This window comes from Dermochelys coriacea, chromosome 6, assembly GCF_009764565.3.
Source record: "Dermochelys coriacea isolate rDerCor1 chromosome 6, rDerCor1.pri.v4, whole genome shotgun sequence".
NCBI lineage: Eukaryota > Metazoa > Chordata > Testudines > Dermochelyidae > Dermochelys > Dermochelys coriacea.
In genome coordinates, this window is record NC_050073.1 from 84,680,703 (window position 1) to 84,698,227 (window position 17,525).

Sequence of the window (17,525 nt, forward strand, 5' to 3'; positions counted from 1 at the left end):
ATTCTCTCTTGTTCCTAGTTAAATCTTTATCCGTTTCTAAAAAATTTTTTGTATTTAATGCTTACAAGTGCTGTATGGTTGACAAAAGCATTGGTTTAAGGTAAAAATGGTAAACTGTGGCAAGCTGAACCTTTGGGTGCAAAGGATCTAGAAATTCTGTGAGTAACCAGTGTCGGGCTGGATATCGCAGGGGAATGATTCAAAAGAGATTCAAGGATTGGGGTGCACCTATCGTTAACCTGCAAGGCAAAGGAAGGGCTTGCACAGCCTAGAGGAGAGGGCTTGAGTGGCTAAAGAGCGGGCAGTGTCAGGAAGCTGACACCCAGCAACCACAAGCAAGACACCCTTTCACTGGAGGCAGGAATAATAAACTCAGTCCTGGGTACCCCAAGAACTGTCACAATTCATGCTACCTAAATTGTCAGTGATTTGGGCCCTTTCTGAATTTCTAGAAACTAAGCTGAAAGTTTGATGGCTACAGCAGCAAAATTATACAATTGTGTAAATATACAAAATATGTAACATTATTATGACTTTCATTATCTCCAACTTTAGTACCACATCTGCTTTTAGACAAAAGTTTAATCAGATTCAAATATATTCTACCAAGAGTTAAGTAAATACCAAAACAGTGAGAGAAAAGGTATGCTTTATTTGAGCTTCTTTTGGCCTGGATATAATCTCATTTAGATAAAAGAAAATTAAGGAAATAAAACTAAGAGCTATTGATTTCATTAAGTTTCACAGAATTTACAGACAAACAGGAGAAAACTCATGCCTATCTCATGAGCATATAACTGGATTTCTAGGTCAAAATTCTCTCTCTTCCTTCAGTCATTGTATAACATGTTCTTATTATCCACTACCAAATTTTACATTTTTGCTTGTCAAAATAGCATCAGCAATGTAAACATCTGTTCCATATGTAAACTTTAAACAGTAAATGTGAACACACATTAATTTACCAAAAAAAAAAAAAATCAAGAACAGAGTATCACTAAATTTATTACAATTATGGCATATAATGCATAATACTGTTTCAACAAAAATTTGCAGCCTACTGAATTTATAACAAAAAGGAAGCAGAAACAAAAAAGCATATGTGTAGTACCACACATCAGAGTAATATTATTATAAGGCTATAACAAAAAAATCTATGTATCCTAGGGAAAAAGTAAATTTTCTGGCTAAGACAAATCAAGACTACATTTCTAATCTCTTCACAACTGTAGTGTAGGGTTTTTCTTAGAACAATCTAAAATGCATTGATATTATTCTCCTTTGCCTTGAGTATATTCATGTATGGTAGTGTTTGATAGTACTAACTGTAATAGCGTAGAATTACTGGCAGAGATATAACATGTGGATTGTCAGGTTTACACTTTGGACAAGAACTGATTTTTTTAAATTGTGCTCAAATTCTTTAAATAGGAAGGAGGGAAACAATCTGTTACCAAAAAAGCAAAGGTAAAAAATAAACAAAAAAAAGTCAATACTTGAAAGAAAATTTTTTTCCTAAATAATCACAACACAAACATAACTGATTATTGAAGAAATTAAACATTCTGTAGACTAAGTCAGAAAGAGTGAGTTTATATTATTTATTTTATATGCTTTTGCTGTATCTTTGTTTGCTTTTTGTTCAAAATTAGTAAAGAGAAGTAGTCACAAGGCAATCTAGAAAGCCCAGTGCCACTATAGACTTCCTTTGTAATGTTTAACATGTCTTTGTAGTGCAAGGTAGAGTCACATTCTCAACCATTTAAAAAAATATCACATTTCAAAGTTATCATCAATGGTCTAAAAATAATATATATATATATAAATCATCATGGTAACCAAAAAGACTTTGTTCTTTTTCCTCTAATTATATTCCATGAAGACATTTGCTGTTAACAAATGCTTTCTTGAAAACGACACCACTTTGAAATCTAGTTAGGCAGCTTGTGCATATCACAGCATTCTGATTGCAGACAATGAAAAGGAAAAAGAAAGCTGAAATATAGTTCAGCTTGTCAATGTCTGTAATGTGTTGCATCATTTTTAGGCAGCACTAGAGACGGCAAGTTTCTTCAGATGATCCATAAAGACTTGCAAGCTGACATCATCAGTCAGAATGGGTGCTCCAGACTCCTCCAAGAGAAAGTAAAAACAAGGAGAATTCATTAGATTATATTAATTATGAAGCAAGTGTAGTTGGAAAAAAAACATTTTTAATGCACAGTATGTTCTGTAAAATAATAATTTAATATTTTTAAAGGGCTTTACAAACATCATTTTGACAAAAATGCTAGATTGTAGGTTTACATACATTTAATATATTTGCATAAATTCAAGTATAAACCATCACAACTATATTCCTTCCCTTCTTAAACAGATTCTGCAACAAGACATAATGTGGGGGAGATAATTAAATGTATTTGTGGGAAGCCTAAAGTTTCAGATAGTTGACAAATATTGAAGATACATTTTATAGAGAAAAAAATTAAAAAGTCATGCCATATTTCCTACACTGTTCCTATCTTAGTGCACCAAATAAGAAAAAATAGAAAGACAGAGGAATGCCTGTTACTACCACCACTAAATTAACTATGATTTAACACACACACCCAAAATATCAATGGGAAACACAAGACAGCAAGCTGCCCAGGGCCTGATCCAATGCCCACTGAAGTCAAGGGGTATGTCTACAAATTGACATTCATGTAGCTCCAATGTACAGATCTAGCTAGCTTGGGTACTGAAGCAGTGAAGCCGGGCAGCACAAGCTTCCAAATGAGTAATACATTCCAGGCGGGCTAGTACAGTCCATTGCTCCAGTTCCCAAGTCAGCTCGGGAATGTCAACATAAGCTGTAATTACACCCCAGGATTGCACGATAGACATACCCAAATGGAGAAGTCTTTCCATAGACTTCAATGGATGCTGGCTCAGAGCTAAACAGCCATTCCATTCTGCGGTTCTTAAAACTGGTAATGATATCTAAAGGTCATACACTGCAGAGTCAGGGATCAAAAAGATGCAGTCTCTCCATTTTTCTTTTCTTTGCTCTCTGACCTCAGGGAACAACTTGAAGAATTCCAAGAAGTTCCCTGTGAAGCGCTCATGGCAAAATACAAGCTTTAAGAGGATGAAATGAAAAAACTGAGTGTAGATATTAAAGAGACATATTTGCTTGGACTCACTTGGGAGAGAGCCTTAGATAGCTAAGAAGTCAAGGAAACAGACTGTAAATTTTCAACATTTTAGTGTGAGCACTATTTTTAAAACACATACAAGTGGTTCTCCAATTTCCTATCAGATCTGCCCATACTAAGCAATGAGTCGAGCATTAGAAAAAAATTGGCAAATTGCTCAAGTTTCCATGTAAAAAGGCCAAAACCTGTAGTACATAAAGAAAAACAACAGACTTGGCAGCTCTGCAAACATTAAGTAATTAAAGCTCACAAGACCTCTTTTAAGGAGGTCAGTCTCATTATACCCATTTTACAGAGGAGCAGGAGGAGCACCCTATAAACACCAGCAAAGCTGCCTCATTGTCCTCCCTCAAATCCCTCCTTAAAACCCTCCTTTGCTGTGATGACTATAAAAAACTTGAGAATGGTTAGGCTGTGGTTGTGCCGAGGCCACTGCCTCTTATGCTGACCTATACTGTCTTCGTGTACTCACCCATCTATCTGTCTATTTGTCCATCTAATATATTTTTTCTTACAAATTGTAAACTCTTTGAAGCAGAGACCATCCTTTTTGTTCTGTGTTTGTACAGTGCCTAGCACAGTGGGGTCCTAGTCCAAGGCTGTGGCCCCTAGGCACTATAAAAATGCAAATAATAATACAGATGAAGAAAACGGACAGACCACAAAGGTTAAGGCCACATTTTCAAAAATGCTCACTATTTTGGGGTACCTGTCTTTGCATGCCCACCTTGACACAACTATGATTTCATTTCAGAGACACTGAACACTCATAACTTCAATGAAAGTCAGTGAGCTGAATGGGTGTTTGTGACACTTTTCATGCTCAGGAAACAGGTGTCTAAATTAGGGCACTCAAAATTAGTAGACTTTTTTTTAGAACTGGCTGAAGCCGCAAAGTGATCAGTGGCAGAGTCGGGTTTAGTAGTTTAGTCTGAATTCTCCTCTCCTTGTGCAAGGAGCAGCAACAGGATTATAAATAGACTGTCATCAAGGAGTGAGAGTGTGACTCACCACTCCACAATTTTTAAATCGGAAGAGAGCTCGACATCACCTAATAATCCACCACTAATTTAGCTGAAGACCATCTAGAGAGTAGCTCAGTAAATAACAAATCGAACACTTTGTCTACTGAGAATTCTGGGCTCTGTAGTTTACCAGTGAGAAAACTAGAAAGGTTTCATTGTATGAAACTAAGAAGTACATGAAAATTAGCTTTGCTTTGTACAGACTGAACAAATATATAATTTCTATTCATTTAAAAACCCAGCACTGCAGCATGCAAATATATACAAAATTTAAATTTAACAGAGGCAGCTATATTGATGCCAAGAAGTTTGGCATTAGTAGAGACTTAAGAAATTGTACGCAGCTTTTTCTCTTAAAAACTGTAAAATGCCCAGTCACCACTAAAGAAAGAGTACAGTTGAAAACAGTGACAAGCACAGCTAGATATTATCTTGTACCAGTTCAAATTAAACTATTACAATTGCTAAGAAGAGTAATTTGAAGATGTACTTTCAAGTAAATACAATGGAACTCTACTGAAATTTTAAGTTATTTTTTTCTGATTATGTTTTAAATACAGTAAATGCACATACAGGGACAGTCTGAAAAATCTTCACTTACAGTTAAATATTAAAGCGTAAACTATATGACTCATTGCCTCCTGAAACACCGTTTCAATGGTGTGCCTGTGCCCTCTTCAGGGCAACGTGGAGTATCAAATTTTATTGGTGATTTTCACCAATTCAGACATCAGCCAGAATAACAACAACCCACATAACTCAGGGAAAGGTTAAGAGCAAAATTAGTTAAGTTTAAAATTGAAAAAAATGGCATAGATCAACCGAATAAACTAGTCTGTTTATCACAAAGTCTGTTTGCACAAGTAGCTGAAAGTTAACCTTGCAGGAGTTCATGCAGAAATTATATAATACAGTGTCAATGGAAAAGTGAAAAATTCTATTTTTACTTTGCAGCTGAGTCTATGTCAATAACATTGATAGGAAAAGGCAAGCTTCCCCTTTCTAAATAAAGAAGAGTCTAACTTGTCCAGGCTCAAATACAGTTACTTAGTTTTTAAATTGGGTCAAAGTTTGGTTTTGGTTACATTTTAAATTGAGAAATACTCTGACATCTTGTTAATGTTTCGGACTGAATATGCCCTTCATCAGACTACTTGGTAAGAGCTTCTGCTGTTTTGGTCAACAACAGAAGTGTGTACAAACCTAATGTCAGTACATTTTTGTTTGACAATGCCACTAACTTAGCATTTACCCATAGTTATATTTCTTTTCCTGTTATAAAGTTCAAAGCTGGAAGGGAGGGTAGGGGATTGGGATGCAGAGTCGTTATGGCTACAACAGAGTCAGGAAAGTGAATTGCTGTAGATAGCCCTACTTCCCGAATTTCTGTATATTTAATAAGCTTTCTTCCTGGAGATAGGACTTGAAAAGCTAATTTTCCAGTTACTCAATGGCAGCCTGGGCCATGGGAAACCCAAGTATCAATAAAATACTGGTGCACTGCCCCACACTTGTTAAACCTCTGATCTTAGAGTCTATCAGTTTGTAGGACAGTTTTCTGGCACTTTTTGGTGATCAATTCCTGAACTATATTGCCGAGATGGATAACAGATTTTTCTGGATGAAACTAATATTTCACTGTGTCTAAAGTTGGGAAACTCTGAACATAGAAAAAAAAATTCCTTCAAGCATATTCACCACTGAGATAAACTTAGCACAATGTTTTGTATGCTTACCTGTCCCCAGGCATACATGTTGTTGTGAGTCTGAGAGGGATTGACTTTAGAAAGCAGGAAGCGGGCCTTTGAAAACATAAACCAAAGAGGAAATAAATCACTAAATTTAAAACAAAAGAAATCTTGTAGTCACAGAATTTTACCTTGATTATCTGAAGCAAAGCATGCATGGTTGTCATTTTTTTAGTTTCAGAGTAGCAGCCGTGTTAGTCTGTATTCGCAAAAAGAAAAGGAGTACTTGTGGCACCTTAGAGACTAACAAATTTATTAGAGCATAAGCTTTCGTGAGCTACAGCTCACTTCATCGGATGCATTTGGTGGAAAAAACAGAGTAGAGATTTATATACACACACACAGAGAACATGAAACAATGGGTTTATCATACACACTGTAAGGAGAGTGATCACTTAAGATAAGCCATCACCAACAGCAGGGGGGGGAAGGAGGAAAACCTTTCATGGTGACAAGCAGGTAGGCTAATTCCAGCAGTTAACAAGAATATCAGAGGAACAGTGGGGTGTGGGGTGGGAGGGAGAAATACCATGGGGAAATAGTTTTACTTTGTGTAATGACTCATCCATTCCCAGTCTCTATTCAAGCCTAAGTTAATTGTATCCAGTTTGCAAATTAATTCCAATTCAGCAGTCTCTCGTTGGAGTCTGTTTTTGAAGCTTTTTTGTTGAAGTATAGCCACTCTTAGGTCTGTGATCGAGTGACCAGAGAGATTGAAGTGTTCTCCAACTGGTTTTTGAATGTTATAATTCTTGACGTCTGATTTGTGTCCATTCATTCTTTTACGTAGAGACTGTCCAGTTTGGCCAATGTACATGGCAGAGGGGCATTGCTGGCACATGATGGCATATATCACATTGGTAGATGCGCAGGTGAACGAGCCTCTGATAGTGTGGCTGATGTGATTAGGCCCTATGATGGTATCCCCTGAATAGATATGTGGACAGAGTTGGCAACGGGCTTTGTTGCAAGGATAGGTTCCTGGGTTAGTGGTTCTGTTGTGTGGTGTGTGGTTGCTGGTGAGTATTTGCTTCAGATTGGGGGGCTGTCTGTAAGCAAGGACTGGTCTGTCTCCCAAGATCTGAGAGAGCGATGGCTCGTCCTTCAGGATAGGTTGTAGATCCTTGATGATGCGTTGGAGGGGTTTTAGTTGGGGGCTGAAGGTGATGGCTAGTGGCGTTCTGTTGTTTTCTTTGTTGGGCCTGTCCTGTAGTAGGTGACTTCTGGGTACTCTTCTGGCTCTGTCAATCTGTTTCTTCACTTCAGCAGGTGGGTACTGTAGTTGTAGGAATGCATGATAGAGATCTTGTAGGTGTTTGTCTCTGTCTGAGGGGTTGGAGCAAATGCGGTTATATCGTAGCGCTTGGCTGTAGACAATGGATCGAGTGGTATGATCTGGATGAAAGCTAGAGGCATGTAGGTAGGAATAGCGGTCAGTAGGTTTCCGATATAGGGTGGTGTTTATGTGACCATCGCTTATTAGCACCGTAGTGTCCAGGAAGTGGATCTCTTGTGTGGACTGGTCCAGGCTGAGGTTGATGGTGGGATGGAAATTGTTGAATTTTCTTTTTGGTAAAGTTAAGTTTTTGCAGGGAAAAGTGAGTAAGCTCTAAGTGAAGGTTAATGTGAACCAAAACGTAAAGATCCCTAGATTCCATAGCTACATCACACAAATAATCTGAGATGTTAACAACATTTCAAAGTTGTGGAAAATTTAATTTTTTTTAAAGAAAAACCTAGTAAAATAAATGTAAATAATAGAATACTAAGAAATGTTTCAAAACTCAAAAACAAATGGAAGAATAGTAGTGACTAAAAAAGGGAATCAAGCATTAAATAACAAGTTACTTCTACATACTTATTTCTGTCAGAATTTCAACCTCCTAATTGCTAAGTCACCATTTATATATCTATCCACTACATTAATTTTAATCATTAAATGAACATTTTTTAGTTTCTTTAATTTAGACACTAATGACACCTCATTTCTTAAACCTATGTACACAATTCACTGTACCTGGCTTCCTCCATGCTCTGTATCAATGTACCGGGGCATTGGGAATCTGGAATGGAGAATTTCCTGGGCATCATCTATTGGAGCTTGTAACAGATGGCGAAAATTTTCATATTCTGGCATATCTTGGTAGCCTGACTTGCGCCACTGAGCTATGGTCTAGAGAAAAAAAAATTTAAAAAGCACTCATTATTATCATCATTTGTATTATTATCATAGTGCCTGGGATCCCCAATCATGGACCAGTGATTGTGCAAGGTGCCGTACAAACACAGAACAAAAAGACAGTCATCCATTTTCACAGTACAGTTGATATAAATAGGACTTTCAGAGGGGAACGTTCCAATGCTCACCTCTACTCCACCATTCCTGCCATCTTGCTAGACTTTGCTTCCTCCAACTATTAATACCTATTAACTTATAAAATTGACTCTCTAAACACAAGATCTAACAAAATGTGTATGTAACAAAAGCAAGTAATATAATCTTTTACTCTTGTAGCCATTGTCCTTGCCCATACTTTTCCCCACCTTTGTCTGTCAGGCTAAGCTGTGCTAAACTGTAAACTTGTCAGGTCAGGGACCAATCTTATTTCCTGTAAAATGTCATGCACACCTAAAGCACAGAATAAATAAATATTAATAGGAATAATGTGTCCAAAAGTACAAAAAAAACCTTTTGCTGTTCTACATAAAAATTTAGCATGCTGATACCATGTAGGACAAGTTTTAGCTTGAGGTGTGCGGAAGAAAATGAACCTTAACCCCCTTGAAAAACAGGATTTATAACGGAAATAGCAAATAATACCTGGTGCCACTATATTAAACCACATTAGGTCATAATCCTCCAAACATTTATATACATGTTTAATTTAATGCATGCAAGTAGTTCTATCGGGTTCTACTCAGGTACTCTCAGTCAAGTACTGTAGTAAACGCTTGCAAAATTAGGGCTTTAGTTTGGTCACAGAATATTTCTACAATGAGTAGGATGTATACATAAGAATGACTGGATCTTACCTCTCCATGATAAATAAGGATCTGGAAAAAGGTGTCCATAAGAAGAATGCGATCTGGCAAAATGCTGCTGCTATCAAGAAGAACAGGCTAAGATAAAAGGAAAAAAATTCAGTTTGAATATGCAGAACAGAGTAATTAAGTATTTTACAAGCCTCTTTGAACAGATCACCAAATTTTAGGAAATGCTTTTCTTTAAAATTACTACTAGTTCTGCATTGTTACTTCTCAAAATTACATATCTATAACCCTTATAATTTAATTTTAAAATTAGACTGCTTGATTCCAAATACACAATATTTCATGAACATGTAATGTAAAAAAGTAAATACGGAAGTCAAGAGTTGGGAGAATTATTTCATCACGGTGCCTTTGCCTTGTCTTTCAAACACCTGCATTTTATCAATACCATGTCACCAGGCCCAGTCACAGCAATTACGGGCCTCAGAGCAGAACAGTCAATGGGCCCCCTAGAAAGGGATGGCTGAGGTTTGATTCGTGCAGGGTAGGTTGGAGCCGGGCCCCACGTTGCTGCTAGCCAGGTGTGGTGTCACCACATGGGCACGGAGCTACCACATGCGGCGACTGGTACACACACGTACAAGCCGCGGATGCTGACATTTAGGCGGTGCTGCACCTGCACTTTTCGCCACTGCCGGTACCACCCTGTGCGCGCCTAGGAGCCCTGTGTCCTGCCCAGGTGATTTAAAAGAGACCGGGGATCCCAGGCCCTTTTCAATTGCCTATGCTCCTGGGCAACTGCCCCCCGCCAGCAGGCCTGCATGTCACTACTTTAAAGATGCTTCAAATGTGTAAAGAACCAGTGGTCGTCCTGGAACATATTTTCCTTACAGCCTTACTTTTGCAATTAGATAATAGTACTATAGTATTGTCTATGCTGCCCTATATTCTGTATACTGAATACTTAGGCATATATGAATTCTGAGGTATTATTACTTAAAAAGGCAACTGGAAGGCTTTTAATGTGGCCTCTATATGTTGATGTCATGTGAGGCAACAGGATATATCATGATAGAGATACCTCAAAGTATTGATTGCACAAAAAAATTGACAAAGAAAATTGTGACTAGACTGATGTTACTTCACCTACAGCCTCCAGCACATCATCAAGGATCTACAACGTATCCTGAAGGACAATCCCTCACTCTCACAGACCCTGGGGGACAGGACAGTCCTCACTTACAGACAGTCTGTAACAATCTGACATCACCAATCTGAAACAAATACTCACCAGCAACTACACACGAAAAACACCAACCCAGAAACCAAACCCTGCAACAAATCCCAGTGCCAACTTTGTCCACGTATCTATTCAAGGGACACCATCATAGGACCTAAACACATCAGCCACACCACCAGGGGCTCGTTCACCTGCACATCTACCCATGTGATTTATGCCATCATGTGCCAGCAGTGCCCTTCTGCCATGTACATTGGCCAAACCAGACAGTCTCTATGCAAAAGAATAAATGGACACAAATCTGACATCAGGAATCATAACATTCAAAAACAAGTAGAACACTTCAAGCTCCCTGGTCTCTCAATAACAGACCTAAAAGTTTCAGAGTAGCAGCCGTGTTAGTCTGTATCCGCAAAAAGAAAAGGAGGACTTGTGGCACCTTAGAGATTAACAAATTTATTTGAGCATAAGCTTTCGTGAGCTACAACTCACTTCATCGGATGGCAATTCTTCAACAAAAAAACTTCAAAAACAGACTCCAATGTGAAACTGCAGAACTGGAATTAATTTGCAAACTGGACACCATCAGATTAGGCCTGAATAAAGACTGGAAGTGGTTGGGTCATTACAAAACCTAAACCTAATTTCCCCAATACTAATTTCCCCCTACTGTTACTCACACCTTCTTGTCAACTGTCTGAAATGGGCCACTCTCATTACCACTTCAAAAGTTATTTTTCCTCCCTTGGTATCCTGCTGTTAATTGATTTATCTCATTAGACTGACCTCACACTTGGTAAGGCAACTCCCATCTTTTCATTTATTTATACCTGCTCCTGTATTTTCCACTCCATGCATCTGATGAAGTGGGTTCTAGCCCACAAAAGCTTATGCCCAAATAAATTTGTTAGTCTCTAAGGTGACACAAGGACTCCTCGTTGTTTTTACTTTGTAGTGTGGAGATCTAACCACATGAGAAAGCATGAAGCCATTATAACTTCAATGAAAAGACAGGCACAAATTCACTGGCATACCTGGGTGCAACCTCATTGACTTAGTGGAATTGCTTCACATACTAAGACTGAATTTGACTCAGAATTCTTCTAGATTACTAGCTTTCTTGAGCAGAGACTGGCTTGTATCTTATCTGTTCCAAATACCCACACACACTAAATAATTTATTAAAATCATCCAAGTATTATTCTCTATTTACAAAAGTTGGTTTTAAAATGTTTGCAGAAAGGTATTTGTTTCACTTGACTATTACTGTAGCTTCTGGTAAATCCATTTCAAAATGGAATGCAGGGTACTCAGGATATGGGATCTAATAGTTTGGGACAAATAAGTACTAAAGCTTTGGAAACTCGCCTACATTATATCTAAACTAGCCAGAATTCTTGGGTTTGCAAAACTGGCTGCAATGTAACTAATAGGACTGCAATACACTAATTAACTGTAGTCAACTCTATGAGAATGGAGGGGGTCAGTTCTGGGTGAGATATATGGTGGGACTATGATATCACCTTTCATAAACAGCCTTGAAACTTTGTTTTTCCTAGAAATTGTGTAAAATCCTTCACGCCTAGTAAAAAGTAAAACCTAGGGTTAAAAATAGGTTACACCAAGGGGAAAATCCTGATGTCATTGAAATCCCATTTAACTTGAAAAGGTCCAGAATTTCATCCCAGGTGTCTTGGTTTGGAATGTCATCATACAAAAAAGCGAGTTATGCTCTCGAGGCTATTGTGCAATAATCAGATTTCATTGTTCACATAGCTGCCTTGCTCACAATTTTCTGTTTTATATAAAATACATTTTACACACACACACACACACACACACACTTTCACAGGCGATGATGCATAAGGTTGTTTTAATACTTACATAAATATCTGCAACACAGCCATGAATACAAAATCCCACATCTAGTGCACTTTTGCTCTATAGTTGAATTAAACATTGTCATACCTCTGGAGGTCCACTGAAAGAGTAGGCATAGAGGATTGGTTGAATCATGATAAGTGACTGGGTTAGATCTTGACGCATGAAATGATGACGATAGTATGAACTCTCATCAGGGCTGTTGTTAAAGACTTGCAAGAAAGGGGACCTCCTTAAGTGAAACATGAACTGCAAAACAAAAAGTCCTACAGGGTTGGACAAATAAAGTGGAAAAAATCTGTTTCCAATAAAATTAACAAACTACTAGGTAGTGCAACATTAGAAATGTACCACCCACAAAACTGCATCCCAAATAATTTAACATTGCACTTCTCTATGAAAATAAAGTAAGGTTACTCTCAAAATGGGTAGGCACAAAAAGGAGAGTTTAACATCTCTTCTCTCCCCTATATTTATACCTAAAACAGAATATTCTATACTGTTATAATCTTTACTAAAATAGCATGTGTAAATTAACTGTACAGTTTTTAGGAGTTAGTGTACTATGTTTTAAACACAGAAACTGGACAAAGAGCAGTTTTACTATGAGAAGGAATACAATTATTATCAACTGCAAATTAGGACCTTTTAGTTCAAAATGGAAAGCCCAAACCCTTTATTGCTGGACCAATGTTTCTGCAGTGCAACCAGTTTATACTGGAGGTGCTTTGAGGTCAATGGAAAGTCCAGATGCAACAGGGTTTAATAGTGCTCTGGAAATGGTTATTTACTAAATGCACAATTCCTTTTAAGCTCAGCTGCATTAAAACTAACAAAACATCAGTGAAGTGTTTCCTCATCAATTTAACATTTTTAAGTAGTACATGAAAGACATCAGCAGAGCAATCCTGTATAGCATGAAATTTAAAATATTTGTGAATTTCTTTTTTTAATAGCTGTCCCCAACATCTATTTTAATATTATTATTTATATTACGATAGTACATAGAGGCCTCAGCTAAGAACAGTCCTCCATTATGCTAGGCACTGTATACATTGTTACACATGTATACATTCTTACACATTGTAAGAAACAGTCCCTGCCCTGAAGAGCCCTAAACAGACAAGAAGAAAAAGGGTGGAAGGGGAAAGAGACGCACAGAAAGGTAAAGTGACTTGCCCAAGGTCACACAGCAGGTTAGTGGCTGAGCTAGGAAGAGAACCCAGGTCTTCTGATTCTGAGTCCCAATCCAATGTCCTATCCCCTCCACCGCCTCCTAAATCCATGCTTTTCCCCTAATCATTTATTCTTTGCTTTTAACACCTTCTTTCTACTCACCTGTGGATAAAGTGAGAAGGTTTCTGAAAATCTGAAGGAGCTTGGATCATCTTTGTGATATTCTCCAAATTTCTGACACTGAAGGAAAAGAAAAATGAATCTAAATTCGTATGGCAGCTTTGTTTATGCCACTATTGTATTTTCAAATATTTCATTTCATTTTATTTATTTTATAATCAATATTTTTTCCTTCCCCAAGTTTCCTTTACTGTACAAATGTAGTCCAGGATGAAACTTGATACAAATGCTCTTCTTGGCAAGTAATAATTTCCTTCCATATCGGGTAGTGGAGTTGTTTTTTTAAATCCCCAAAGAGGAATTACAAAATTAAATGTTCCCAGACAAAAATCATTATGACAGTTAAAGTTGTACATAAATATCACTTACATGTGGGAGGCAAACTTAACACTACACTGAATAAAGTATTAGCTGAAAAAATTTCACCCACCTCCAGTTACAGTACAGTAAGACTGACATTACTAACAGAGACAGCTTAGAAAACTATCACAAATTTTAACTTTGGCAAAGGACTTCTCTAAGGATGCATTTATTTGGTGCTTGCATAAGGAGTTAGTGAAGCTAGAAATAGCTTGTTGCAACTATCTAGATGTAGTTTAACTAGTATACAGGCATTTAGACAATCCATAAGAAACCAATGGGGGGGGGCAAAAATGGGGGGGGCTGTATCTACAGCCATCTTAACCACTGACAATACAGAATGTATTTAACCATATACACTTCTCAATATATGAGTCTGTCCTTCACCAAGTGTAATACATTTCTTTTCATGTCTTATGTGTCCATCTTAACTGTGGTAAGCTACACTTCAACTTTCTCGGTTGCAAAATTAGGTTGAAATGCATACTTTTCTTCTCTCTCTCCACCTCCCACCCAGCTTTAAATTTCTACTCCCCAGAGCCAGATCTTTAATCTTATTTTAAACTTCTTGATACTTGGCTGCTTCAGAGCAGTGACTCTGTGCTGAGAGTTGAACACATACTATCTAAAATCTAACTATACTATACTAACTAAAATCATAACTATTTTAATTATTTAAATAGGAAATCTTGGTTAGCGATGCATTCATGGTAGTGATGGTGGTCGTGGTGAAGTATGCAGTCTCTCTGTATATAGTATTTACAGATTACCACTGGACATCTGAATTATTTAACAATGTAAACTTGGAGAGAAAAAGTATGGTCTTCTTACCAGTCGTATCAGCTGTCTGTCCAGCCACCTAAGTACATCAGGTCCTTCTTCTGTCTCTGCCCTATAAACTGCCAATCTGGCCATAAGAATGGCAGCTGCCTCTTGGTCAAAAGAAGCAGCAATGTTTTGGATCTGTGTCTGAGCATCTGCCCAGCTGTAAAAGAAAGCAATAATTTTTACCACATCTAAAGGAAAAACATCCAGACTCAGGATATTCTATTAAAATTAAGGCAGATAGCATAGCTGTAGTAATTTCGTAACAGACAAGCCCATGTTGGAATTCCAAAATCTTCGTTAGGGTGGACTCTTTACTTCCCAATTGCCACTTCTCTTTTCAGAAATCTCCTAATTTTGAATCAAATGCAGCTCCACCCACAAAAACATAATGTAGTGTCACTATTATTACAAGTCATTGATATCAAAAATGCTGAATTATGAAAGGAAGGTTATAGAAAATGTTAAACTGAAAATTAATCACATATTCCGATTCCTGCAATAATAATTTCCTTGTGCCCCTCATTCTAGGTCTTTGTGTCATTCTGTGCCCTAATTTTGGGCCCTTGCAGATTGTGAGAAGTGAGTGTACTGTATGCATACAATGTCAGTTCTGTTGAGTACTGAGAAGATTTTAATTAAATATAATGTAATAAGTGTAAGTCAACCTGGGACTCATGCTAACAGCGACTGCCCACACCTCTTTTAATAAAGGGAAATCTACCACCAAATTAAGCATGCAATAGTCTGTCCAGTACTAAAGAAAACATCACTCAGTATTGCAAACTGCCTTCTTAATGTCTAACCTCCATTTTCTAAGCAAGCTAATTGCAATGCTAATTGAACCCATGAAACTGCAGGTGAGGATTTTGGTGGTGGAGGAGCAATTGTATATAATGACCTTCTGGATAGACCTCATATTCATAGATTTTTAGATCAGAAGAGACCATTATGATCATCTAGTCTGACCACCTGCAAAACACAAGCCATAGAATTTCACCCAGAGATTCTTGCTTTATCTACAAGGATTTGGGTCATTTCAGGGCATTTCCATTCAGCCCTGCAGCTTCTTAGAAATTGGATGCCTTATAGCTCTTCATCCAGAAGACATACATAGTATATGAGGCACAATCCCATCCTTGCCATGTGCACTGTACATCCAAAAGCACTCAATTGGTTAAATAACTGAATAATTCTATTTGAAATGCAACAGATGTGTATCACACTATTGCTAAATTAATTCATCACAATTAAAGCTTACTTTCTGGCAACTGTGGTTACTTTGATACGTCTCTGTCCACTTGAATGCTGGTACTGAGTCACAAACTGGATTGCACCACGTCCACCTTGAGGAATTGGAGCATTGTGCTGTGTTAAAAAAAAAATTAACAAAATCTCACTAAGATTCTGTAGTATAATCATCATATTAGGATTCCTATCACTGCCAAAATCCATTCTGAAATTAGAAATTATACAAAAGAAGCTACTTTAATAAATCTAATATGCTCAGCAAATGTCTAGTGGATAAAAAATGTAAGCCAGTAAATTCACTGTCAATCTTGAGCTATAGATTTAAGTCCTAAATTTGTCTAACTTTAAAATTACAGTAATCTAATGGACAAAGTCCTACATTACAAAAAATCATCATGCCAGCAGCAAGGTTTTAAAGAGACACTGTTGATTTGAAAAATCTAATTTCTGTATAATTGTTTTTTAACCTACCAATAACACCCAAGATTACTATAATGGAAAGACGTTAGAGAAAAAGCAATGCGCTTTTTTTCCTTTTTGTGCATTCTTGATATACTTGATAGTTTTTGGTGTATAGTGATATGATTAGTTCACTTCACATAAGTTAGGTGGGAGCGGGGGGGAAGATCTGGAAAGAGGATGTATTGTCAACTCATGATTTTATTGCAAGTGTCACAGTATTGGGTATCAGAGTAGCAGCCGTGTTAGTCTGTATTCGCAAAAAGAAAAGGAGTACTTGTGGCACCTTAGAGACTAACAAATTTATTAGAGCATAAGCTTTCGTGAGCTACAGTGAAGTGAGCTGTAGCTCACGAAAGCTTATGCTCTAATAAATTTGTTAGTCTCTAAGGTGCCACAAGTACTCCTTTTCTTTTTGAGTATTGGGTAGTTTTACTTAAAGTCACAGGTTCCAGGTTTGTGTGATTACACAAAAATCTCAGCTATCATTAAAAAAAAAAAGTTTCTAAACCTCATGTGTACTGTAAAATGCTTAAAATATGTGACCCAATTGCTCTGTAAATGCTCAAAACCAAACTCAAAGAACCCAAAACACTTTTTAATTCATGATTTTTAGCTAATCTCATGATTTTTGGGGATATGGCTCATAAATTTGTTTTTTTAACATTTGGAGTTGGCAATACTGAAGACTTCCTCCTTATTTTCCGGAGAGGAAACTCTTGTAAAATATATAAATTCAATATTATTTTGAAACTAGTTAAACTACCCAAATATTTGCATTCCTGAAAGATATAAGGAAGTATCTTTAGTGTTGCTTGTAAATGTTACCATTGTAAAGCACAATATGGTAAATCTATGTCTGATATGAGTAATTTCTTAATGGTACTGTATTCTCTATGCTAAGGGTTTATTGCTTTAAAACAGTTAAAACAATTCTATTTTTAAGGATTAAAAACAACTGATAATAAAATAATGTACAAATATTTGTCATTGTCCCTTAAACCAGACGTAGTGAAAATGCTGAACAATAATTCACAGAACACAGTGTCATAGGAACTGGAATACTGATGCAAACTGAAATTTCACAGCCCAGGTCAGTCGTCACAGTATGGTATATAATTGAGTGATGTACAGATTTCTGTAAGCTCGAAAGCTTGTCTCTCTCACGAACAGAAGTTGATCCAGTAAAAGA

At 37.1% G+C, this 17,525-nt stretch overlaps 1 protein-coding gene across 2 annotated transcripts in view; it reads right to left on the reverse strand.

The window, feature by feature from the left end:
* Positions 1-632: 632 nt before the first annotated feature.
* Positions 633-17,525, reverse strand: part of SEC23A (SEC23 homolog A, COPII coat complex component) — a 49,076-nt gene continuing 32,183 nt past the window's right edge. For both annotated transcript variants that reach the window (XM_038405885.2, XM_043516445.1), the window contains 8 exons: positions 15,885-15,991; positions 14,630-14,783; positions 13,421-13,498; positions 12,170-12,331; positions 9,004-9,090; positions 7,988-8,143; positions 5,959-6,024; positions 633-2,133 (listed from right to left, as the gene is read on the reverse strand). In XM_038405885.2, the coding sequence (XP_038261813.1) occupies positions 2,044-2,133; positions 5,959-6,024; positions 7,988-8,143; positions 9,004-9,090; positions 12,170-12,331; positions 13,421-13,498; positions 14,630-14,783; positions 15,885-15,991 (900 nt within the window). In that variant the 3' untranslated portion in view covers positions 633-2,043. The remainder of the gene's footprint in view (positions 2,134-5,958; positions 6,025-7,987; positions 8,144-9,003; positions 9,091-12,169; positions 12,332-13,420; positions 13,499-14,629; positions 14,784-15,884; positions 15,992-17,525) is intronic.